The sequence below is a fragment of the Harpia harpyja genome, chromosome 5 (assembly GCF_026419915.1).
Source record: "Harpia harpyja isolate bHarHar1 chromosome 5, bHarHar1 primary haplotype, whole genome shotgun sequence".
Taxonomy (NCBI): domain Eukaryota; kingdom Metazoa; phylum Chordata; class Aves; order Accipitriformes; family Accipitridae; genus Harpia; species Harpia harpyja.
Window position 1 is genome coordinate 70,924,751 of NC_068944.1, and position 26,213 is coordinate 70,950,963.

The 26,213-nt window shown below is 43.9% G+C and overlaps 1 protein-coding gene across 1 annotated transcript in view; it reads left to right on the top strand.

The window, feature by feature from the left end:
• Positions 1 to 1,579: 1,579 nt before the first annotated feature.
• The window catches only part of CCN4 (cellular communication network factor 4), a 36,183-nt gene continuing 11,549 nt past the window's right edge, over positions 1,580 to 26,213 (top strand). Inside the window, exon 1 of the mRNA XM_052788265.1 lies at positions 1,580 to 1,841. Within this exon, the coding sequence (XP_052644225.1) occupies positions 1,794 to 1,841 (48 nt within the window). The 5' untranslated portion in view covers positions 1,580 to 1,793. The remainder of the gene's footprint in view (positions 1,842 to 26,213) is intronic.

Consider the following 26,213-nt stretch of genomic DNA (forward strand, 5'->3'; position numbering starts at 1 on the left):
AGAGAGAAATATTGAAATAGAGAGAGGTGGAATGAATGAACAGAGGGGGACATGAAGAAAGAGAGGGAAGGATACAGAGGAAGGAGCACAGAAACAGCCCTGGAGGAACCTGACAGAATATATAATCCCCAACCTGGTCTTCAGGGTGGTACGTCCTGGGAAGGGGCTGTGGCAGGGGTGAAGGTGCTGGAGGAGGAAGACAGAAGGCAGCGCTTCCTCCGCTTTGCAGCCAAACTCTGGCTGAGTCATTTCCCAGGGCAGCTGGGTGTCCAGACTGTTACACAAAAAGTCTGGTTCTTTTAGAGCTCCCTGGTCCAGCTGGTGTAAAACCATTAAACCACCCATGTCATGTCACACAGCGCAAAGGGATGAAAGTCGCTGCGAGAGTACGTGCTACTGGAGTACAGCTTCCTTGCTCTGCCCTCCCCAGCTGCCGTCAGCCGCAGCCTTGAGTGTTCAGCCGTGCCGGGTCCGGGGAGCAAACCCCACCGCAGCATCAGCTCCCCTGGAGGGCTGGGATGGCTGCTGGGGGGCCTGGGGCTGGCACACCCCAACCTGACCTGGCACACCCGAGTCACAGGAGGTAGCCAAGGCTGAGCAGAGTTTGAGGTCCCATCTCAGTTCTAGTTTGGCCATCAGAGTGTTCACCCACCCATCACTGCCCAGCCTGCCACATCAAGCAAGAGGGCTTGCCTACTTTTAAATTTACCTGGACACCTCTTTTAGCCCATGCCTCAACTCTTTCTTGGGTTTGAGACTTGTAAAGCTGTTTAATAGGATTTTTTCTTCCCTTTGCAAGCACTCATTTTCCTTATACTATTCTATTTCAGTTTAAGGATGAAAGAGACTTTAAATTCTTTCCAATTCAGATTTCGAAGGGTGAGGGAAAATACTGTGCATGTGCCTAGGTAAAAGGAGGAAAACACATCAGACATGACCCAGCTAAAATCAGGGTATACATTAACAAGAATACAGGTGATCAGAGAGTTTAGCTCTGCTCAGGGTGGGGTTTGCACTCCCATGTACCTGGGCAATATTTGTTATGCCCACTACTGGCACAGGGTAGAAGTATAACTGGGCCCAGGAGCTGATGCATACTCTGATACACTCCAGAAAATGACAGAAGTTATGTGTAACATGGCAGGGGATAGTATGTCCTTCCTTTTGTTTCCCATGTGGGTTGCTCTGTAAAGAGGGGGGTCCCAAGGGAGCTGGCAGACTGCCTGCCACGGGGTGCGCTCGCAGGACAAACATCCTCCTGCAATTCAAATGAAGCCACTCTTTTTAAAAGATTAAATAAATCAAACATCTGTGCGTATTCGTACACATGTCAGGTCATTAATCACAATCAGTAAAGCCAGATCAAACGTTTCTTGCTGTGCTGGCTAAGTTGCAAGAGTCTGAATGCCACGAGCAACACGAGAGGTAAGCCCCGAGCATTTCGGTGCTGTGCTAAGATGGCAGGGCGATGGACCACAGCGCTGCAGCTTTCCCTTTAAGAGCCCTTTGGCTAACGGCGATACACTGAAATGCAGGAGGTGGGACAACACCACACACAAAAATGAAGAAGTGAAGGCAGGAAAAGTTTCTCCAGAGGAAAAATGCAGGGCTTGTCCTTCACCCTGACGTCAGATCTGTCTTTAATAAAATCCCCAAAGAGCCAAGAGAAAAAGGCAGAGTGCCTAGGCTAGGTTGCCAGTTGAGGATTGCTCTGCGTTCCCCAAAGTGGTGTTTTTGTTCAAAACGGCTCTAAATCTGGGTTCAATCAATGTATTTAATCCCGGCTTCCAGGGATGAGGTGGCTTTTGCCCTGGATTCTAGCAACAAGCAGCATTTTGCAGGTGAGTTGGGAAACTGCAGGAGCGACTCGTCTTCTGCAAACACACTTGGGGTTAATGCAAGGTGGGCTGGGAGAGCTGAGTGCCCTGCATGTGGGAAGGTGGGCACTGGTAAGCTTTGGGGAGGTGGGAGATGTGAGAGAGAGGAGGGAAAGATGATCTGTGGAGGGAAAGAGAAAGGGAAAGGAAAGAAGGAAAGGAAAGGAAAGGGAAAAGGAAAAAGGAAAAAGGAAAAAGGAAAGGGTGCAGAAGTGTCTCTGAGTTAAGTCCACCTCTGCACAGCATCCAGGTGGATCTGCACAGAAAACTGTAGTGTGGGGTGGTTTTTTTTTTTCCTTTTTTTCTTCTTTTCCTTTTTTTTTTTTCTTTTCCTTTTATTGCCGCTATTTGCATTGCGGAGCAAAAGAAGGAGGCAAAGATGACCCCTTCCTGCCCGAAGTAGCCAGGGCGAGGCTGCGAGGGCAGCGGCTTGGAGGGGAAAGCGGGCCGGGACCGAAGCAGTCCCGGGGCCGGCACCGGAGCAGGGAACGGGCCGGGAGCCGGGCGGTGCCGCCGGCCGCTCCCCGCAGGTGTGCCGCTGCCGGCGCTGCCTGGGGGCCGGCGGAGGAGGAGGGTTTTCTTTCCCTCTCTCCCCATCTCTTGTAGCTGCCCGGTCCACGCAGGCAGTAGCTGCTTTCCTTCCCCTCCTCTTTGGAAAAACCTGGGTGGAAAAGCCGCTCATTTCAGAAGGTGTTTGAGTTTTGCTTTTCTTCTTTTTTTTTTTTTTTTCCCGGTGCGTGCTTGCGGCTGGCGTAAAACCCGCGGGGCAGAGAGCGAGCCGGCTGTGGAGAGCTGTTGGAAGGTGTTTTTAGGAAGGTGACGGTGGCGGCAGGGAGGCAGGGGGGTGCGGGGAGCGCCTGTCCCCACCGGGAGAGCGACCCGCGATGTCCCTCATCCTCCTCCCCACGCCCGGAGGCGACGCTCGGGGAGCCCTGGGCACCCCGAAAGAGAGGTGGATCCTAGGGAGCCCTTTGGGGTACCCGGCTTGAGGCCGGGGCATTCCCTGAGCCAGACACGTGTGAAGCTGTCTCTGAGCATCGCTGCTGCTCGAAGGGGGGGGTAATGTCAGCAGCTTTGCACGGGGAGGGGGGGTTTGCTTTGCAGGGCTGCTGGCATCAGGGGTTGGCTTGTGTGTTGCGAGGTAAAGCGAGGCTTTAAAGCAAGAAAGTAGCACGCGTGGTGTGGTATGGTACGCCAGACGCACCTGTGTGAAAGCAGATGGCAAAGCGATAAGTCCTGCTTGAATGTGGAGATGGACTGATAGTGGTGCCTCTTCTAGCAAAAAAATACAACACAAAACAAAACACAAAACTAACAACAAACAAACAAAATGAAGCTCTTGGGCTCTCTGAGGTAAGCTGATTCTTACCTCAGTTGATTTTTGTTGAGCAAGTAAAAAACCTCCCAGAGGGAGGCCTGCCCCCCCCAACAGTGTTACTAGAGGAGATCTGTGTGAGCCTTATAAATTTTACAGTGGTTGTCCTGGGTTCCCTTAATATCAAGGATGTTTGTAAAAAAAGCTGCTGTAGCATGAAAGTATGTGTGAGTGCATGCAGACACATGTGCTTGCTGTGGGGGTAAGTGGGTGCAATCCAACTACTGCTGGCAGCAAGTTTGGCCTAAAGAGTATCTCAAAAAGAGTTTGAAACAGTATCAAAAATAGCCTAAAAAGAGTCCTGGGTCTCAGCTGTTTCAATTCCAGCTCTCCATTGAATGGAGCAGGTGAAGCTGTGTCTCTCTGGAGCATCCCAGGGGCACTGTTACCTCCCAAACATACCCGTGGAGTTGGACCTTGGAAGGGTGTGCTTAGAAACCATTGAGTAGGGGTGATTTCCCCTGTAATGACGTGGCTTTCTATGGGTCTTCTCCAGACCAGAACTGGGATGTGACAGCGGGTTGCTAGGCTGAGGAAGGGCAGATTTCTGTCTGGTGTACACAAGGGAGTGAGGGAATGGGGATGAAAAGAATGATAGCGTGGAGGGATGAGAGGGGTTGGGGAAAGCAACTAGGAGGCAGTTTTAGTCTATGTAATATTTAAAGGACTTTTGGGAGAAGAGCAGGCTTGGTTTGGTCTGCTTAAAGGAAGGATGTCTGAAGGAGCAAGGGATATTGCAAATGGTATAGGATATTGTGAATATTTAGCTGGCATGGCCACCCTGCTCATTAGCCATACCTTAGCTAAGTCACGCAGGTCTTAACAGATGAGTGCTGGTAAAGCTCCGACACCTCCCCACCTCATTGTCTATTGTGTTGCGTCTTTGGTGGCATCAACACAACAGTAATAAAGATCTTTCCAACGCTGCAGAGGCATTCATGGAGTGTTGGCATCAGGCAGGTCGCTGTGCAGAGGCAAAGCCCTGTGGCCTCCCTGAGGACTTGTCACTCTTCACTTATAAGAAGAAATATGGACAGAAAAAGATTCTCCACAGGGAAGGAGGAGGGTTGACTATCTGGAGTATAACTGGAATGTATATACCCATTCCAGGGAGAAAGACAGAGGAGTTAATATGGGAAGGTCAAACAGGTCTCAAAGGGCATTTCAGAAGGCAGCTATCAGATTCTGCGGCAGTGTTCCCCGTCCCCCAGTACTGTATTAAGCTACAGGCAGTTACTGAGTTCTTAAACAGTTTTATCAACAGAGTTTTATTAGGGCATAACTGCACAGGCGATGGGCTTGGGAAAAGAAAAATAGCTGAGCATAGCTGGAATTGCAGACATAAGTTTTCAAACATTTCTTAAAATATTTTTTTTTCATAGATATAAGGGCAGAGATCATGGGACCCCAAGTCCCGTGAACCAGGCTGAGATTCCTCAGTGCCTGAGTCATTTCTGCAGCAAGGACTTTAAGGCTGGATGTGTTGGCCCCTTTCAGTGCTGCACATTGAGGAATCAGAGCCAGGATCTTCAGCCTCTAGTCCAGATGACTCAGTAGATAAAAGACCCCTTGTTCAGATTGGACTAAATGTCCCAAACCAGGGTGATGATTACAAATGCAGTTCTGCACTTTGTAGAAAATTAGTAAAGGAGGTTATACAGGAAGAACAGCATTGGAGGTTTCTAAAACATTTGAAGTGGAGAAATAGGTGGTGTGTGGATCTAAAAATCTAAAATAAATTTTAGAAAAGGTGAATACAAACCTGCAGACTTTTCCTTTAATGGTGCTGGTAAGCAGCAGGTCAAATAGAAAAGAATGGTGTTGCTCTTCATCGCATCAACTAGTAGGCAGGTATTGAAGCTTTTATTTGATGTGATGGCAGTCACGGCACACAAACACCAGGCTTTTGGCTTTAGTGCATTTGAGGGAGGAGAGAGATATTCAAAGATGGTTTTATATAGGCACCATCTCCTTTGTGAGCATTGATTTCACTAGTTAGTCACTGATAATGACCCAAACTCAGGGCTGCCCCAGGCTGTGTGGAAAGTAGTTTGAGAACCATAATGCGTGGTTTTTCCTTCTCCTTTTTATAAGATTTATTGGCACAGATGTGAGGCCAAGAATTTAATTTGTAAAATGTTTAGATTTGGTGGCAGGAAAAAATTATTACATTTCTTTGGGCTCTTCCAGGCAAGACCACATTCTGACCAAACATGAAGCAAAGAAAAAAAAAAAAAGAAAGAAAAGAAAAAGCTACGGATTGATTTATTAATTTATGTATTTGCTTTGCTAGCAGCTCATATATAGTCTAATGCTAAAGGTTCCAGACACCTTTATTCTTGCCTGCAAAAATCCCGTGGCTCTCCAGGGGAGGTGAGCTAAGGTTTGTCTATTGAGTGCTTCTTAATGGAAGACTACAGGCTTGCAATATGGATGATGATGCATAGATAATCTTAGGCAGAATAGGTTCAAAGTTGATGTGTCTTGTCCTTCTAACCTTCCCACCATTCCCTGTTGCTTGACAGCATCTGGTTGCCAGAGACAGGTTTGATACACTTCTCTTTAGAAGGGCTCCTATCCTACACTTCCATAAATTGTAGATGTCAATTAAAATTACACTGGTTATAGCAGCTGAAGATTCAGCTATGCAAATGACTATCTCGTGGCTCAAAGCTGGTAGATATAATCCCCGTGGGCATGGCTGCATCATACATGGGGCTTTCCCAAAGCTGATCTTCCATTTGACAGTCCCCCCTCACAAATATGCTTGCAGAATGGAATCATTGCCAAGGCAACATCCTGAAGGTAGCACTGAATGTGCTTCACGTGGATCAGAGGTCCAGACCCAAGTCTGTTTCTGATGAAGATGCCTCCTAAATACACAAACACACACACAGAGTTTTTGCTGAGAGCAGCAGGCTTTTATGCATTTTTTTCATAACTTCTCCTATCAGTGTCTGACTTTGCTTTGATAGCCATCAGCTGCCAGTGTGCAACAGTGTCTTTGCCAACATTAACCAAGACAGAGCTGGGGACAGGGACTGGCTTCCTCACCCACCTCGCAGTTGTGCCACTGCCTGTTTGTGTCCTCTCGGGCAGGTCCTGTCCCCACTCCACACTGCAGCAGCCCTGCCTGCAGGGCGAGTACTTTGCTAGTGGGGTTTCTCCAGGGAAAGGCGTTAGTTAAAATGATAACTGTGGGGTTTAACAAAAGGAAGAGCTTTACATGATGATACTGGGAGTCTGTCCATTGAAAGGCTCATGCATGTTTAACTTCTCCTGCCTTCCACAGGTGCTATGAAAAGGCACCAGTTAAAAATTTCAGAAGTCCTCCACACACCCACATGGGACATTTGACTTCTTTCTTCAGAAGCTCTAGGCTCCCACGTTGGGATGGTAAGAGTTGCTTTAGCATCTTCCCAGTGCTCAGCTTACTGAGAACTGCTCTTTTTGGATGGCTTCAATGTCCCAGCGGGGTCCTGAGCATTCTTGTCTGGACAGCCCTGGCTCTCATGCACAAGTGGAAATGAAGTTGTTTTAAACAAAAAGAAATAGTATCATGTATGTGAACATTGGCAGCTGTGGCCTGGCAAAAGCTGAACGCCCACAGCTTCAGCTGAAGATACATTTGAGTATCAAGACCGACAGCATCTCATGTTGTGGACCAGAGAGCAGGGTAAGGTTTCTTCACTGGTTCAGACTTAAGTTTGTCACCAGGAGGTGCAGGTAGGCACCCTGGATTAAGATATTCCCCCTTTGCTTTCTTATAATACAGCTCAACCATCCTCATTCTTAGGTGCTTATGTCAAAAGTAGAATTTTCTGTTCCTATTAAATAGAAACTTTGACTGACAGCTGTCAGCTTGCCAGTGATGGGCCCAAACGAAGTCTATCCATTTGTTTTCTTTCTGTGTTCTGATGTTCACCAAGAATTCAGACCCAGTTTCTTGGACTGGGCTTAAAATACCCAATTTTCCCCTCACTCCCTCTTCCAAGTTTTGTCCCACCCAGGGTCTCCTGAGATGAATTACCTTCAGCCTCCCATTGCTGCAGGTTGGCAGGGGGATCACAGGGCTTTATTTTTACAGATGTCTTCCTGGCTCAAGGGACTCTGATTCTGCTGCTTTAGAAGCCCTGTGCAGATGTTCTCCAGTGCTGCTCTGGGTTTCCTAGCTGTGGGTGAGGATCACTGATTCTCCTGCACCCTGGTGGTCTCCCAGCTCTGAGAGGCACCTCCACTGGTGCCTCTGTTATTGATTGCATCCATACTGAAACCTTATGTGTTTCCCTCTTGGCTGCTGCTTATTCTGGCATCCTGGGTGAAGCTTCTGGAGTCCTCTTAATCCCTTGTGTCTTCTAATAGACTGCTGCTGGGCTTTGACTTGTAATCCTTGCATCTGAGCTAGGTGTGGGAAAGTAGAAGGGAGAAAAGGCATTTTTACCTCTGTGGGTGCCAACAGCTGGCTCTGCTCTACAAGTAATTCTTCTTGTGGATGGGGAAGGAAAGGAGAGCCTTTAGGCTGAAACAGCTGTGGAAGAAGATAAAACTTAAGCTAAGCTTTGCAGCACAACTTGAATAATGAATTTCTAATACTTGGGCTGGTAATGCATTCCAGGACTGTGTGGTCATCTCTGTGTTCCTCTTTCTCAATAGCTCCCACGTTGTTCTGTTTTATTAGTCTGGGTCTGTCATTCTACTTAACCTATAAAGCAAATGAGAGATGAGCAAACTGGAAGGCCAAGTTTCATGAACTCCAGGATGGCGTGCAATGAGCCCAAAGGGAAACCTGAGAGGTATTTGAAGAAATAATTGTGAGCTTATGCATCATCCATGGAGGGTTGTGAGTCACCTGGATCCTGATGTTGCTGGACATGTGTGCAGTTAGGTCTTTACTGTCATGGAGAAATTCCAGCCCTGCACAAGGACCTTCTCCTAAGAGCTTGCCTTGCAGATTTGGAAGGAGTTATAAGAAAAAATATCTCGTGCTTGGTGATGGGGCAGCATAGCAAGGCCACTTGGTCCAGCATTTCATTGACACTCAGATGAACAGAACTCACAATACCTGTAATGCTTTGGCTGCTTTTATGCCTTTTTCTTAGAGCTGAAACAAACTCCTCCTACTCAGCTTAAGGTGAACCTGTCCTTTCCCTTCCTAGCATACTGAAATCACCTCCAGTGAAAGGCTTCCAGGTGGATATGAAGCATTGGTTTTATTATTACATCTCTAGCATGCAGCTGTCTAGCTTGAGTGAGTTAGTAGTTACATTAGATTTAGAAACATGGAACTATTATATGTAGAATCTGTATATAACGGAAAGAACACAGTAAAGTCAGTAGTAGTAAGCAATCTGTAATTCTGTACAATACCTGACACAAAACTTGCTATGTGTCACCAAGAGCAGCGTAACCCACATAGACTTAACAACTTTGACCAAAATTGCTCTGGATGACTCAGGGATTTTTTTTTTTTTAAATTTCTTTTAGAAGTCAGTGATTTTTTAGCTACATGTGCATGGTAGCACTTTCCCCTTTCTAGAATTTACGAATGCAACTCAAACTTTAATTTCTGAGTGGTTTAAAAGTTTCGATTCCTTTCCATGCTCTAGCAGCTTTCCAGACTACCATCCTGCTTTCATTTTTGGTGTTTTCTTACTGAAGCTTTTCGAGTAACAAGAGACAGCAAGATGAGTGGGGGATTGTTTCTTTCTTTTGCTGAAGTTTCCTCATCTCCATATACGTATGCTTGGCCTGTGACAGGATGATTATACAGAAAAGAAAGGAGCATGGCTTCGCTGAAACCCAGTTTGGTGCCTTTTGGGGACAACACTAATCATATGAGGCAGTGACTCTGGTGAATTTGTTTTACTCCATGAAGGGGCCAGACATCTTGCACTGGGCAGACAACTTATGAACCAGCTCTCTGCAGAGACTGGTAACTTCCCCAAAAAGTGCCATCACTATCATAAAGCATCTCCTGACTATGCTCTAAACACTTGTGTCATTGTCACTGCCATGCCTGATAAATGGTATCCTTGGCATTCTCATATTTGTGGTGCAAGATGCCACTCTGCATCTGTGTTCTTTGGACTTGTGGATCCTCCTTTCTGGGTTTTAAAGTCCACCAAAATATTCCTGGATGTGTATGATAACCAAGCAGGCTATAGGTCACATTCATGATGACCAGCTTATATCTGCTGTGAGAGAGGGAACCTTCTGTATCTGGGCTGACAAGAAGGCAGAGACATCAAAATCCATATGAGGGAAATTAAGCGCTCCTCTGAGTGGCTGGCACATGTACTTGGCTGCCCGCAGGCTACTAATTCCCTGGTTTTAGAGTAACAGCTGGGTCATTTTAGCTGTTTAGCAAGGAAGGACCAAACCACAAAAACTGCAGCCAGTGCTGAGAATCTGCAAGTGGATTACACTATAAAACTTTTTGGTTACATTTTTATGAGGAAAAAAGGGTGGAAAATTAATTAGGAAAATATCCAGGTTCCATTAACTAGCTTGGCCATTCAGCAGGTGATTTATTTATAAGCACTGCTGGCAGTATTGCCTGCTGGATCTTGGTCTTGGAGGACGAGGTCATACCCACAGCATCTGTGTGTGGGCTGATATACATGGATGCAAGAGAATGAGGGCAAATTTCGTTGGCTTCTTGCTGTGAGTTTTTCTTCCACATTTGACCCTAGGTATTGCAGTTACTGTAGTTAAATATATAACGACATCCCTGCTATTTAACAGTGCAGTTCGTTTATGGACAGCATTCACTATTAATTTTCACTGTTTTATTAGAGTGCTAAGTGTACATTTTTTAAATTACATTTAAAAAATACATACAGGTCAAAGAAGCTGCAAGGTGTTGTCTATGAGGTAGTGGATTTCTGGAGGTCACTTGACTTATTTTTCCATATTTTACATCAAAACCTCTACTAAGCTTCCTCGGTGCACTGGGGTTCCCCAAAGAGGTGGTACGATTGCGCTTGTGCAGGCTGGTGAATTCCTCGCCCGCCAAAGCTGCCCGGGTGTGGGTGAGCTCCTGAGCTTGTGGTGGAACGATGCATTACGTGCCTGGTTTCAGGCACAGATAAGATGCTTCTGCTTCATTTAGATGATATGCTTAATTATGTGTGATTTACATGTACATACATACAATACACATATGCATATACCCACATCCCCCCCGTATTTTTATGTTTTGTGTCAGTTATTCCATATGTGTCATATAGGCAGTCTGTTTGCACTCGAGGAGATGTTTGTGTCATATTTTTGACTGTTCCCCCCCAGCAATATTAAAATACTTTCCAGAATATCATCTGGGAGGCTGGAGTATTTGATTAGAGGAATAAATGGATATTATGGCAGCGCAGTTGAGATCCCTTTAAAACCTCTGCATCCTTGATGACTGTACCATTTAGTAGAAGAACAATTAAAGAATTGCATTTGTCTCTTTCCGGTGTGACTATATGACCATAAAGGTGTTGATCCTAGTTTTATTGTTCACCCCGTAAAATACAGGGGAAGCTTTCTTAGAAAAACTACCTTTACAACGGGAGCTGTGCGGATATAAATATTTTGGCTTAACACCTCCCTCCCCATACGCTTCCCAAATGTGGTTTTTCTGGCACAAATCGTGTCTGTGGAGGAGCTTTGGCCAGGGGGATGCTCGGAAGAAGCAGGGTGCTGTGCAAGGCTGCTGGGGAGGACCACAGCCTTGTCATTTGTGCACCAACACTGCCCTCGCGTGTCAGGGAATTCGGTGACCAAACCTGTGCCTGCATGTAGGCTCTGGGCACAGCTCCTGCTCCTGCTTGGCATGCTGTGGGCTACAGGCAGCCAACACCAGTTATTCGGAGACAAGCAAAAATGTCAGTACCCATATAATTAGAAATTCATCTCTAGCCTTCTGGAGACAAAAGACATAGCTGGTGTCCTCCTCTATGTGTGAAAGAAGCAGCGTTAACTGCTTAAGGGCTGAGATGTTGCAACTTTGCAGTTTGGGGTTGTTTAGGATGGGGAAGTGGTAGCATTTGCATGGTGTGTTTTTTGGGAGGCATGTAGGTGCTGATGGGCATGAAGTCTAAGCAACTTTCTCCTTGTGACCTGTCAAAGCGCTTCAGTGCCAGGGTGCAGGACTCCCCATGTGAGTGGGTTGTGGTAGAGCTGCAGCAATACCCTGGACTGAGCAAGGTTTTTTATTGGTTTGTTTATTTATTTATTTTATGCCATTCATGGTGTCAGCAGGTCTCTGGATCAGAAACGGGAGTTTTGTCACCTGGTTGGTTTAGACCTGGGCCCCAGCAGGTATCATAGCTGCATGCAAGCAAGAGTGGATCATGTGCGACAGACCCATTTCATCAATTTGCATGGATGAATCAAGTTATAAACTGCTGATCACCACTGATTTTCTGGATTTGAAGGTATTGGAGAGGTGAAAGAGTCTTTCCCTTTTGCAGGCATCAGGTGCATCTGATGGTCAAAAGTTAAAACACTAAGCAACTGACTTTGCTGAACTGACAGCATCTGAGAGTCAGCTCAGTGGAACAATTTCTTTTTTGCATCCAGTAAGAACTAAACAACTTAGGTTTTTAGCTGTGTGTAGGAGGAGGGATCATGGTATGGTTACAGTGTAGGAACAAGAAATCTAACTGCTATTTTTGGCTCTGCCACAGACATCCTGTCTGCCTTTGGGACAGTCACTTCATTTCTTGGCCCCAGATTAAAACAGGGTTATTCAATAGTTTCATCCTCATGAAAGATGCTGCTTTCCACCATGAGCAATGCCTCCTAGGAGCAGAATGTGACATGCTCTGCTTGCTCTTGCAAGTGCCGTGTGTGCATTCCCATCCAGAAAGCTGATACCTCCAAGTATATCAGCCTTCACATTTACCGCTTGCACCAGTTGTTTTAGGTTCATCCTCTGGCATTTTTTTTTACCAAAGCCCTGAATTTCAGTTCTGTTTCCACTGACTTCAGGGGCAGGAGGATTCATTCTCCAGTACAATACATACTTTTCCTGTCCTAATAACTTCACTCCTTTACTTTTTTCTTCATTAATTTATGCCAGGAGGTGTTATCATTTCCTTGCTTGTAGTTTCCACTGTGTTTATTTCAAAAGTAATGGTTTTGTCCCCAAAGTCTTGTAAAAGCCAAGGGCAAATCTACTGGCCCCTCTCTTTTTTCTTCCTTCCCCATTTGCAATGTGTCAGCTTTTGTTGGGGGTGGGAGGGAAGATACAGATGCTTTTGGGGGCTTTCTCTTGCATATTAAAACAGGATCTGAGCTTCAAGCATGTCTGGAATAATGTCTGTAATGCAAAGCCCAGGCTGGCTTGAGAGCTGGCTCTGATCTCTTCTGAGTCCCCTCCTTCCCGTTGCTGGAGTTTACTCTTTTTGCTGTTTTTGGGCCAGTTCTTCAGGAACAGCTTGATCCCCCTCTTCAGGGACTTATCGCCTACCCCTTCTCCTTTTTCATAGCACATGGGACAAGATGCTGTCTGTAACTATCACTCTGCTGACTGCTGCCCTGTAGCAGTTCTTGCTAGAAAACCAAATGCCCCTTAGAAAAGTTGTTTGGATCAGCCGATCTCTCAAGCCTTGCATGGGAGACTTACATGGGTGGTCTTTTCTCCAAGCTCCCCTTGGCTGTGTCTCCCTGCGATCCTGCTGGCTCCTCGTCCCTGATGCTCTGCTCAGCCGCTGCTATGGGCAGCTAAAACATGGGTGAGAGGACCCCATGTTGTTATCCTGTCAGAATCAAGGACACGCTGTTTCTCGGGGCTAGAGCTTGGGGCTGACCAAAGCAGTTAAACCAAGACTGGTGACTCGGTTGCCCATGCACTCACAGCCTCAGGTGGTCTCCTCTTCATATGGGGCTCCAGAGCAGGAGATGGGCAAATACCTGCTGCAAAACTGTGTTGCAATGCAATGGCCCTCAGCTTACATGAGGGCTTAACCAAATTTATCCAAGTCTTGCAAGCCAAATATTCTGGGCCAAGCCCTGCTGCTTTTCAGAAAGGGAAAGAATTACGTTCCTAGCCATGAGCTAGCAGCCAAAAGAAGGATCCTTCCCATGCCAGATCTTTAGCATTTTAAATGTGGCACTCCGTGGAAATCCAGACCAATGCAGAAGATGTAGAGAAATTGTCCATTGCAAGGTAAGGGAACTTGATGACTGTGGGAGAACATCAAGGTGAATATTTTTAATCTGAATTCAGGGTTTTCTTTAAAGAATGCTATCAAGCAGCCAAACTATTAAAAACAAACTCCTCTTAAATTCGGAACTGCAGAGAAGATCTTGGAGCATCTGTGGGTGGTAACTTCTGCATGAACCCCAGTTCAGTGCTGAAGAAGCACTGTTTTGGAACAAAACCATTCTTTTATTCCCTTCTCACTAATGTTAAATAAATCTATATAAGATATTTGAATAGTAGTCATTCTGAATTATCTTAAAGTTACGAGTGTACCTGCTGCCTCCTAGGAGTTGCCCTGGCTTTTCAGCCTCTGTCTGTGGAAAGCCCCAGTGCTTTTTTGTATCTTTTAATCTCATAATTTTTTGTGATCATCTTATTTCCTTTTAATGCTATTAAAGCTTAAGTGAGGTACACTTCCTACAGTCTTCACTCTTTTTTTGCCAAACTGCTACCTATATGGATCATCTGATGCTATTAAGATCTACTGAATGAAATGATAGAACAACATTTACCCTGAATTGGGTAATCACCTGAAAAAAACCCAGGATATGGATCTAAATCACTCTTAAAGATGAAAAATAAGACAAAAACATAGTGGAGTGAATGTAAACCCCAGGCATCCTCTTCTGAAAAGCCACTAAAAAAGCAGGCAGTATCTGTTCACTTCTGGTTTGGGGAGTTAATGGTTGTGGGCTCTGTGAACATGGGGTGTGAGACCCTGGTCCCCAAGGATCCGCTCTAAACTCCCCTCAACCACAGTGCAGTTTGTAACAGGCTTGAAATTATTAGTTGTTGGCTTAAAAAATGAGTGTATTTGGAAAAAAATGTTGTTCCTTCTCATTTTACATCAGTCTTTTTGTAAAAGGTTTGCTTGTTTGTGTTTCTGTGTTTTGTTTTTCTATAGGAAGGATACCCCAAGTACCATGTGAGTAACAAAAGTCACATATTTTTGCTCACCTTCTGTCATGGTTTAACCCCAGCCAGCAACTAAGCACCATGCAGCTGCTCATTCACTTCCCCCCCCACCCAGTGGGATGGGGGAGAAAATCGGGAAAAAGAAGCAAAACCCGCGGGTTGAGATAAGAACGGTTTAATAGAACAGAAAAGAAGAAACTAATAATGATAATGATAACACTAATAAAATGGCAACAGCAAGAATGAAAGGATTGGAATGTACAAATGATGCGCAGTGCAATTGCTCACCACCCACCGACTGACACCCAGCTAGTCCCCAAGCGGCGATTCCCCGCCCCCACTTCCCAGTTCCTATACTAGATGGGACGTCCCATGGTATGGAATACACCGTTGGCCAGTTTGGGTCAGGTGCCCTGGCTGTGTCCTGTGCCAACTTCTGGTGCCCCTCCAGCTTTCTCGCTGGCTGGGCATGAGAAGCTGAAAAATCCTTGACTTTAGTCTAAACACTACTGAGCAACAACTGAAAACATCAGTGTTATCAACATTCTTCACATACTGAACTCAAAACACAGCACTGTACCAGCTACTAGGAAGACAGTTAACTCTATCCCAGCTGAAACTAGGACACCTTCTGATAAAGCTAAACTCATTCCTGCCTTTTTCTATTGTTCTGATGAGCTAGAGGGGTTTCAGACAATGAACGTTGTCCCAGGCTTACACAGTACTTTAACAGATAGTTTCTGTAACAGAAACAGAGCAGGAGGAAAAAAAGAAAAACCCTTGTGTGTTACTATTGAAATGCTGAATTCAACTGTTTTCTTGGAAAGCTAATGGGAGGTCTGTGTAGGGTCAGGAACCTGAGACCAGATCCACACCAGTGTTCTAATATCTCTTTATTTTTCTCTACTTCTTGTCTGAATCCAAACTGAAACCAGTGAGACCTGGACACTCCTGAGGTAGTGAGCTTGGCTGAAAAAATGGAGAAATAGGAAATCAAAATTATCATTTCATAGGGTTATTCAGCCTAGGAGAATAGAAGAGGGAGGAGAAAAGTGGCCTGGAGAGCTGGCAAAATGTGAGGGGGGGTATGTTGAGAGATGGACAGTCATGGGAGGTCTGCTCCTCAGTGCCTTGGCTGCTTCTGGCTCAGCTGGACCTTAGGGCCTGACAGTCATCCTCAAGCCAGTAAATTCCCATTGTGCGAGACTTCCTAGAACCTTGAACAGGCTTTATTTCTTCGTGGTGGCCTGGGAAGTGGATGCTATTGCTGATAAGTGCTGTCCAGCTGCCAGCACACTGGAGCCTGCTCTCTCCCCTCTCTGTACTTTGTTGCTGCAGAACTTGCACAGTCGTGGTCTTTCTTTTTTTTGTATTAAATCTCAACTGTTAATCTCCTTGGTAGATTTGAGGAAGAAAAGGACAAGTTAAAAAATGCACTTCTGACTCCTGATCCCACTTTCCTGTTGATACAGCTGTGTGTTTCCTACTCAACGGCTCAGCAAACAGACAGTTTAACCCTTCAAATCTTGCAGTTATGTTGCTTTAGCATCACCGGTTTCTCTCCTTAAAAAAAATTTCCCCTCTTGTCTCTGTCCAGAGCAGCCTTTTTTTTCTTCTCCTTTTTTTTGCACATCCTCACACATTTCACATCCTGTTGTGGTTTAACACTTTATTCAAGAAGAACAGGATTTCCTCTTGCTTTTGGTGAAAACACTTCTGTCCTTTGCAACCCTCAATTTCTGGTGTTGTGTTCATGGAGGAGAAAGTAATTATACCTTCTAAGTTTAACTCGCAGTAATTAAAATTCAATCAATAAATTCCCTGGCAAGGGCATCAGCAGAAGGCTGATGTACGAAAATTCTGTAAACCGAATTTTTATTGCGTGAGATGAGAAAGTGTCTACTGGACTTCAGCTTGGGATAAATTACATGCCAAGGGTATTTCAGCCCTTCATACCAGAACAAACTCTTCATCACAACTGTCTCTGTTTTCATTTTGCTGTTGTATGGCTATTTAATTGATGGCATTGGTGGTATCACACCCATTGGTGGGGACCTGGCTGCATCTGCCTGTGGCATCCTTAGTGAAACCTCTCTGCTACTGGTGTGGAGCTACAAGTATATCCAGGCTGAGGAGTATGCTGGCTGTCAGATAATCGTTCCTCTTATGTGAACAAAATGGAGAAACCTTGTCTTTTTGCTAAAGTATGGGTTGAAGGTGCTCAGCTATGGTGTCCCCTTGCATTTGAAGTCCTCCAGACACCTCTGAAAGTCATATTCAGCAAAATTCATATGCTACAAGCTGAACACTGATTATTCTATGGGTGAGTGGATAGAAATTTGTTCTTCCCAGGCACGTCACTAGCATAGTCATGGACCTATAACCCTTTTGGCATCTCTGGCTTTCCTACCTCTGCCTATCCATACTGATATCTTCATAGAGGAACTCTCTTGGGATCTCTGTTGCCCTTATTCTCTGGCTGCCATCTCTCTTGATGGCAGCTGCATGTTTCTCCATGGTCTGGGTAGCTCACAATCTTCAGGGTTTGTTTCCTGTAGCAAAAGAAGCATTACCACTCCTGTTCTGCAGACATGGAGAGGCTAAAAGCTGAGTGCAAACAGCAAAGTCATGCCCTAGTCCTTACCTTTAGCAGCCTTAAAGTTAGGCATTTTATCTAGAGTAGTTATTGAGTCTTTTGTGTAGTCAGTGCAATGATCTCTGATGTCAGCAGAGAGGGGCCCACAGTTTGATCCAGCAGCCGCGAGTGCAGCTAATTGCATGAAGAAGCTGAGCAGAGTGGGGCCTTTTACAAATAATCTCACCAGTGCAGAAGATCCCACTGGTCTACTGAGTGTCTTGCAAATGTGGTAGCTGCTTGTAACCAAATCTGCAATCTTTTACAACACTGGACGGTGAGCTGGTGATTTGCTCAGGAACATTTTTGGAGTCATTTTGCATATGCACTTAATTGTCAGTGGTTTTTATTTGTTGACTAGCTCTAAATTAACTTGACTGCGCAAATCATCTGACTTTCATTAGTATCAATAGTCTTTTAAGACATTCGTATTTTAGTCACACTGTTCTGGCAGCCATTTATCCTTTGCAGTGACTATGAGAAGCAAACAAGATATATCCATGTGCAATAACCATGCAGCTATGTGGTCTACATTAGAAAGGAACCTCCCTTCTCTTTAGCAACTGCCATTAAAAGCGAGCTGTTTACATTGGCTCATTTTAGTAGTCTTATTTGTAACTATATCTTACTGCATTGGCACCTCCAGGTCCCAATCAAAACTGATTTCCTCCCACTCTCCTCTCCAGCTATATTCCTAGATAAACAAAAGTGAGTATGTCTTGTGAGAGGGATTTTTTTCTTTCTTGCCTTTTCTGGGGGAAAGCTGATCAGATATCCTCTTGGTCATGTAAGAACTGAGTAGCTTCTACTTTCACTGAGAAGAAAAAAGTTCTTTTTGTGCCTTTAATGGGATGAACTGCCCCTCAAATGGTTGTGTACTCCAGAACTGTGCCCTCTTGATGGACTTGTCTTGAACACAGCATTTTTTTTTCTTTCCTAAGAAAGAAGTGGAGGTTGGTTGGTTGGTTTGTTGGTTGAGCCTGTAGCTCAGGTGAAGTTAATGGCAGCATTCAAAAAATTAATAATAATAGTATAAACATACTTTATGTTTTTCCCTGCTGGTAAAGCTTTGTCTTATCAGATGCCCTCTTTGGAATTGCTTTATTACTTTTTCATGACTGAAAGCAGTGATGGTGTTGATTTCTAACATGAACCCCAGATAGGTCAGAGTCTCTTATGAATAACTCATGTCACATTAGTACCAGTTTTAAGGGATTAGTTTCATACTAGATGGCATTCAGTTTGTGGACTTCTGATGTCCTTTTGCATATCCCTTAGACTCAGGTACTGTACGGCATTGCACATTTGACTGCCACTGAGATTGAGCTGAGCATCTGTGTGAGAATATCACTAGATCTCAGTTTCCCACATGTCAAAGAAAGAGGATGCTTCATTCCACCCTTCTCCTTTTGGTAGACTATAAACTACGTGGGCAGGCTTGTCTCTTGTAACATCATAAAAAACTCAGCACAAGAGTGTCCTGGATCTGGTACATCCAATGATGAGTACATTAAGTGTACTGAATTTGCAGTCTCCTCTTTTCTGCTTACAAAACCTGTACACCAATCTACTTCAGGGTCTTAACTATCATCTAGAAAAATTAACAGATTCCAGATTTGTTTACTGGTTTCTTCCATCCTCATAGCTTTAGCCCTCAGGATCTCCATTATTATCTGGGTGAAGGGTCTTTGTATACATGTTTTGGCAAATAATGTGTCTGCTCCACGTGTTGAGCTAGTAAATTCCTTCAGTTAGGCTGGGTTTGTTCCAGGGATTTGGAGCAGATAAGCTCAGCAAAGCTTGGGAAAAGGAGACCTCCAGCTAATCACCACACTCCTGCTAAATGATCTCACCATAAATTTGGCAAGGGCGTTTGTGCTTATCTCACTTTAACTTCTAATATGAGCTTACAGCAATTCATCATTTCTCTAGCTTATGGGTCACCATGTTTCTGGCTTGCTGTCTACCCGGTGTGCATGGGCACAGACTCCCTTCCAGCCACGTTCTGTACATCTGAATTCATCCAGACCTTGCAGCTACATTTCTGTTGAATTTACTGGTTTTATTTAAAAGTCTTTGGTCTTTTCTTGTGTGTGTGTTATTGTTCCATGGATTTTTGCTTTTTGAGTCAGAAGAAAAAATGCTCAGAAGTGTGTGCTTAGCATTCTGTTGCTTGCTTCTCTTTTTAGACATCAGATATCACCATTGCAAAGGACTTCAGGTTTTGTTTTTGAAATCCTTTTCGGCACATTCTAGAACACAGTGACAAAATGTCTAATTAAATCTGTTGGGAGGGATTTTAAGAGGCAGTTGTTTGACATTGGTACCCTGGGATATGGTTAAAAGCTTGATATCAGCGTTAGGAAGAAAACAGATTAGGAAGATAATGTGTCCCCAGGGAATGCAACACTTCAATTCCTTGATTAAGTGAGTTAAACCAGCATCTGCACTGTGCTGTGTATTGTGTTATATTTTCATTCAGATCCCTGAACCTGAAGTAGATTATTTGGATATGCATCCATTTCCATGAATCAGTTTATAGCACTTAGAGAAATGTAATGAGAATATTTTCTAGGATTTTGAAAGAGGCAGAAGGAACTTACATAGTGAAGCCAGAAAACTTGACTGTTGGAAGTAGCATAGGCTGTGGCACCGTTTCTGTCCTGCTGCCGATGTGATGAGATGCCCATAGAGTTTGATGGGGGAGGAGTTAGAAAATGTTCAGTTCCCTTTTCCTTTTTGTGACAAAATGGGCACTCCAGTTATTTCATGCTCGTGGTTCCACCACCCCCCCGCCTTAACCATTTCATATGACTCCAACTTTCAGGGAGGTTTTGTGGTTTGTCTCCTGACTATGTGAGTCTCTTTTGCCTCTGCACCCTCAGTGTGATAACATCACTCATTTGCTTCCCATATATCTTAGCACCCTTACGGTCCTGTTTCCAGAGATTTCCAGATGCCTGGCACCTGTTCAGAACATCAGTCCAACCTCTTGCTGTCTGGATTCATGTCATCGTCTTCAACTCCTGTTTCCCTTCCTTAATTTAAATACTACTGTTCCCAGCTCAATACGTTTTTAATACCATAAATACTTCCTTTGCCCCCTTGAATTTTCTTCTGTCAGGCTTTGCACACTGTGCAGGGTCGCTGATGAGGAGGGTTGCAGCCCTTGCCATCTCTTCAGTCTTCCCTATATCTGTCCAAACTAGTGTAATCAAACCCATTTACCTAACAATCCCCGGATTTTTTAGAAAACAGTCTGATTTTCATATACAGAGGTTAAGGTTCCTTTACACTGCTGTAGCCTTATAAAAGAAAACTAAACTCTCTGTATTTGCCATAACATTATCGGTAACTCCCCATCATCTGTACCAATCACGGGAACTTGTTTTCCACTGTCTGGTCACGTACTCTTTTCTACCTGCATGCAGTGAGCACCAATGTTTTAGTAGACTCTTGCACAGATGTTTCTGGGTATGGGAAGTTCAGTGCAATAAGCATTGGTCTGTGATCTTCGGAAGTTAATCTGTTTATTCTCAGGGGATCTCATGGTGGGTGATACCGGCTGAATTTTTCACAATACAGATGTGAAAATGTCACAAGGCCTCCAAGTATAGCAATATTATTATACATCTTGAACAAGGGTCAGTGGGGTTTCTGGAGGCTGTGAGGGAGGTTCTGCATCTCTCAGCCTTCACTTAATCTCTTGTTCCCATTCTGTCTGGTTTGAATGGGACTTGATCTTGATCAAGGAAGATTTTATCCAGTGGTGAATCCTGCAGGTTCTTCCTCTTCCTACCTTCCTGGTAATACTTCCTCCTCTTTTGGACCAAAAGATCTCTTCTAATGTCCTCTCATCATTTGTGATCTCTGTATACTGCAGCTCTGCTTTGGCACTTGGCTGGGAAGAGGAATAAGTATCGCAGTCCAGGAGAAAGAAAGAAAGGGTCACATTTGATTGCAACATCCTCACTGCTGAAGCAGACAAGCTGTCCCCATGCCCTCAGGCTGCCTCTGTAGTGGAAAGCAAGAGAGAAGATGGAGCTGAAGTGCAGTAGAGCTAAGCTGGGCCATGCAGAGTGGTGGAGACCAAGGCACAAGACTTGCCCTTGCAAGCATAACACAGAAATCACACAGATAGGGTTTGGCATTGCTGATACCTATAATTGCGGTATTACCATTATTCTTTTCCACTGCTCAGTGTTAAGATCCAATCTGATGATACGCCCTCCCACTCTGGGTTTTGGTGGTCTCCTGATTTGGTTTTCTAGAAACAGCCTCAGGCACTAGTCAGACTCCGGGTGAACATTTGTATTCCATGATTCTGTGAAGAAAAACTTCTTTCCTCACATAAGTATGGCCAGGCTATACCCAGGTCAGATGAACAGGCTGTGGCAGATATTGATGTGGATGCCTTTGCTTCAAATGTACAAATGCTGCTTTACTGATCTCTCTGCATACACAGAACTAACTCACTTCAGATGCTACAAGAGACTTTTGCCATGATTTTGCCTGGCAAAGGGTAAGATAACATATATTACTTCAAGCTGGGTCCTAATGTTCTGCAGTCAGTCTCTGAATTATGTTCAGGTCCTCCTAGAGTGTGCAAAAGTCTGGCATCTTCTGTTGGCCCTAAGGATTCTGCTGACCTGTATGTCTTCCATCTGCATTCTTTGTCTAACAGATCTCATAAAATACTATAAGTTACAGTTACCAAAATATGCCATGCTTGGCACAAAAATATCCTTTCATGATGGGACTCTTTGCCTGGAAATGCTGCTGTTTATTCAGACAAGTTGTAGGCTCCATCTGTTTTTTACTCAACCACAGGGATGTAGCAATGCAGTCTTACTGCTCATCTTTCATTGAGAGTTTTGAGGTGGCTTTGATATTATGATACAACACTATATTACATGGCAGTTATTTTTTTTGGATGAAGCCATGCATGCCTTATGTTCCAAAGGGACCATTAAAGTGGCAGTAGCAGCAGCAGCAGCTTCTCTTTCTTTCTGTTATCTTGAAATCTTCCAGCTGCAAAACCGGACTTCTGCTAGGTTTCCTATTACCAGATAAAATAATAATTATCTGTCAAATAGGGGTTTTGGCTGTGCTCATGATATGAGAGGGGATGGACCTGCAAAATAGAATTCTTTTGTCTGCATTAAATGCACCATTTCACAGAAAGGCTAGTTTTTATTTCTCTGTGCCAGAACCAGACTTCAGGTGGCACAACGCAGGACTGAATTGATGAAGACATCTTGTTGGTCGTTTGGGTTTATGGGCATATTCCACGCGTTGTTTTGGCAAGGTATGCAGTCACAGACTGCCAGAAACGCTGGTCGTCAGTGCCCTCTGGAGGTCTTTAATCCAACAGCTGAGCATGGAGAATTCGGAGCCTCTCTGGGTGACCAGTCCCGGTGCTGCACTGCTCTTCTAGTGAAGAAGTTGCCTTCCTGGTGTTCAGACTAAAGCTCCCCAACTACATTTTGTGGCTGCTGCTCATTAGTATACCCTCTGCTACCACTGAGAAGAGCGGACTGATACTAGGTCGCCTGTTCACCTCTTTGCCAGACTACCCAAGCCCAGCTCCCTCAGCGTCTTGTCCTGGGTCATGACCTTTAGGTCTCCGACCATCTTGGTTGCCATCCTCTGAACTGCCAATTCCTTGAGATCCCATTTAAAGTGAGGGTTCAAAATTGTAGTCCAGGAAGTGAACTAATCTACTGAGATCTCACCAAGACCAGATTCTTTTCCATATTCCATCTAAACAAACTATTAAACACTGGTAAAATGAGAGCAAGTAACTAGCCCTTTGTATGGATTTCAAGGAGGAAGACACTTTGACAGTTGGAAAATAAAGTGATCAACTCGGAAAAGCAAAGCTAGGGGGAAAGAGCAGTGGAAAATTGACATGGGAGGAAAATTGCTATTTAAAGGAAATAGGGATGCATAACTTTGTCAGTTCATCAGCAACTCTAGGAAAGTAAAGATACTAAGTCAAGCAAACTGTTTCAGGTTTGAGAATTTAAACAACAATGAAATTTTAAAATGAAAAGTTGTTTTAAGTCAAAATGCTCTGCATTAGAACAGAAAATTTTTGATACTTGAAAATGCAGATTTCTATTTTTATTAGAAAAACAATGAAAACCAAGATGATTTTGAAAAATGCCATAAAATCTGTGCTATTCTTGCCATGGGAAAAAAAAATAAGTAAAAGTGGAGCTTCTTAATTTTACTACTTTACTTTTTTGCCCAGCTTTGGACAGAGTGTCCCCAAGGGAGTAAGAGGACAGACAGCATCTTCCTTTTGATTTCAAGTCCATGACTGAAAAATAAGAGACAAGCAAATGCGGAATACAGCTAATTGCAAAGTAAAACCTCTGCCAAAGCAGTCTGCTCTTGTCTGGGAGCTGGAACTGTGATACTGTTTTTGTTACCCAGCTCGTGGCTCATATGTCAACATCTTGTTCTGTACAGTTTTAGGATGGTTTGTAATCCTATGACCTTGGATGGTCCAAATGCACTTTCCACTTTCCTAAAATTGAAGTCTGTCTGCTTGTCCCTTCTGGAGACTTTTCTCATTTTTCCTCCAGATGTTCCCTATTACTTTTCAAATTCTAGTTCAAGCTAGTTTCACTGGATGAGCTCATTAGCTGCACAAACCTAACATGTGCAGTGCAAGATATTAAAATGTTCTTAGAGCACAGAAACTATGCTGTTTGCTGTCCCAATTAGTGGAGTCTGTGGTAGCAGTGTCGATTTGTTAAAGATGTCCAAACATCTTTAGGTCACCCTATTCTAAGCGAGTGTTACTCTTACTGGGACAACACTTACGAAACATCAGGTTGCTTTCTAACAAGGAAGTTCTTTCCCTCTGAATACTCCATATAAAAATGTGAAGAAAATGTGGGGCCACACTGAGTTTGCCAGTATAAGCAATATTTTGGCAAAAAGAGGTGAATGTATGTAATCTTTACTCTGCAATTGTCTAAACTAAGTTAGAAAAGACTACTCCAAACATCTGCCTACATTCTTCCCACAGACACATTTCCCAAAATAAAGTTATGGGAAGTTGATTGTTCATCACTCATAGATCCACAGAAATATTAATGGTTGACTCACTGTGGATATTTTATTTTGTTAGGCTATTGAATATGCTTCGCGCAGAACTTTCCTTTCTGCTCAGCCTACACAGCAAGAATAAATCCAGCTGGCACCTGATATCTATAAAACTGTCTTATATTTTCTGGTTCAGAGTCTATTATTTTACAATATATTCTGGAGATTTCATGTCTGGGATCAATTTTAATGAGGTATCTAGAAGCTCATGCATGCACTGGGGAAGCTGAGCCCCAAATAATCATATTTTCCTCTTACCATTACATGTCCTGCAGAATCTGATATATATCTCTGTCCTGATGCTAGCTCACTTGTCACCAGTATTACCTTGTGATAGTTTATGAGCATTCATGGGGACTTAGGGATTTGTAGCAAGAGTATAACAGCGAGGAAGTCCTGATGGTACTGCGATTACTGCTGATCTTGCTGTAAGAACTAGCTCTTTGTCGACCCATCTGTTTTGGGTGTGAGAATAATGCAAATATTCAGCAATTCAGCTCAGAAGTTCCAGCTGAGCAAGATCAAGAAACAAACTTCTATCCTGAGGGCCTGTTTTAAGCCCACTGATGTAAAACAGTTCCTATTTTTCATTGCTAATATGCCCATCTCTCTGACATGCATTATGAGTTGTTAACCTCTGTCTGTTCTGAGATGAAACTAAGCAATCTCTATGCTTGCCCTGAGATGCAACTGAGGGATGGAAGGGTATGTGGCTTTATTTAATAGATTATTTATGTTTCATTTTGTCTTTTCATTTTTACTTCTTAAGTTCCAGACACTGTGTTCCCCTGGGAACTGTGCTATGTCGGGTTAGTGTTAGGATGTTTGCAACTCTGTGAATGTGGATGTGAGTCTCCTGGGGTGCCTTTTAAAATCATTTTGGTTAATGAGAGCATTCAGGATGGTACATGGTGTTGCGAGTTCATGCTACAGGCGTTTCTGCTGGTGCTGTCTAAATAGTTCAGCCAGTAGGTGGAACCCGGAGAAAGCAGATGTGTCATCTGGCAGAGAGAGTACAAATGCACAAACCTTTCCTGGGAGATGCATCCCTAGGTATCCGCTTAATGTTGTGTTTTTAACTTCAGTGTCCCTGTTTAGGACAGCCAAACTGCAAAATCTGGAGTTATTTCTAAACAGTGACAGGCTGATGCTGTCAGGCCTTGGCGCATGAACTCCCACTGGTAAGGATGTTTGGGTCAGTTTGCAAATCAGCTGATTTGATCGCATAGTAGTGAGGACATTTTAATAAAGATTCCTCACTGAGCGTTTTCTCTTGTGAATGTCTCAGAGCTGGAGGACAGGGGATAATCCAGATCACGTTGTATCCCTCCATCAATGACATCTGGCATTTGCTCAGGAATGCAGTATCAGAAATGTAGGTTAAAAATATTCCTTTAACGTGTTCTACTGTGGGAAATTAAAAGGAGTCCACCCAATGGCATGTGCCCTGCAAAACACAGCTTGTGCAGCTAAGAGTGAGCTCCAAAGCCCTTCTTTTGGAGCAAATTACCACCAAGGAGAAAACAGCAGGAGGTGATAAGGTGCTATGGTTTGAGCAGACCTCTATCTGGCAACTTCTCATAACCATTTCCCCAGCTCTGCCAATAGCCAGAGGAATTGAATTTAGAAGTCACTGTCCTTTCTGGACTTTTTCGCATCAGTAAACTGGAGGGGAAGAACGTGGATAGCTTCTCCCTACCTTTACCCAGTTCATTGTGACGAGAAAAATACTTGAAAGAAAAAGGCTTTAAGAGTAAGATCCTCCAGCACTGAAACAGTGAAGTCAATACACATGAATATATTTTTAAACACCTGTAAAACTGGAAGGAAAGGAACATATTGCGATGCATCTAGGGCTTTGCTGCTTAAGAGCAAAGCTGGAGGTTTCCTCATGGATTATGTAAAAGTGCTGCTATATATCTGACTGGTTTACAATTTGGACCGTATACACTAATTTCAACACTGTAGCTTGGTCTTTCCAGTTTCAAAACTAAAACAAACATGCAATTACAGTATTTTCAAACAAATTGAAAATATGCTTTGCCAGTAGGTAGAACATGCTGCTAAAATGCTGCTATCCGTTTTGCGTCTTTAAGACTT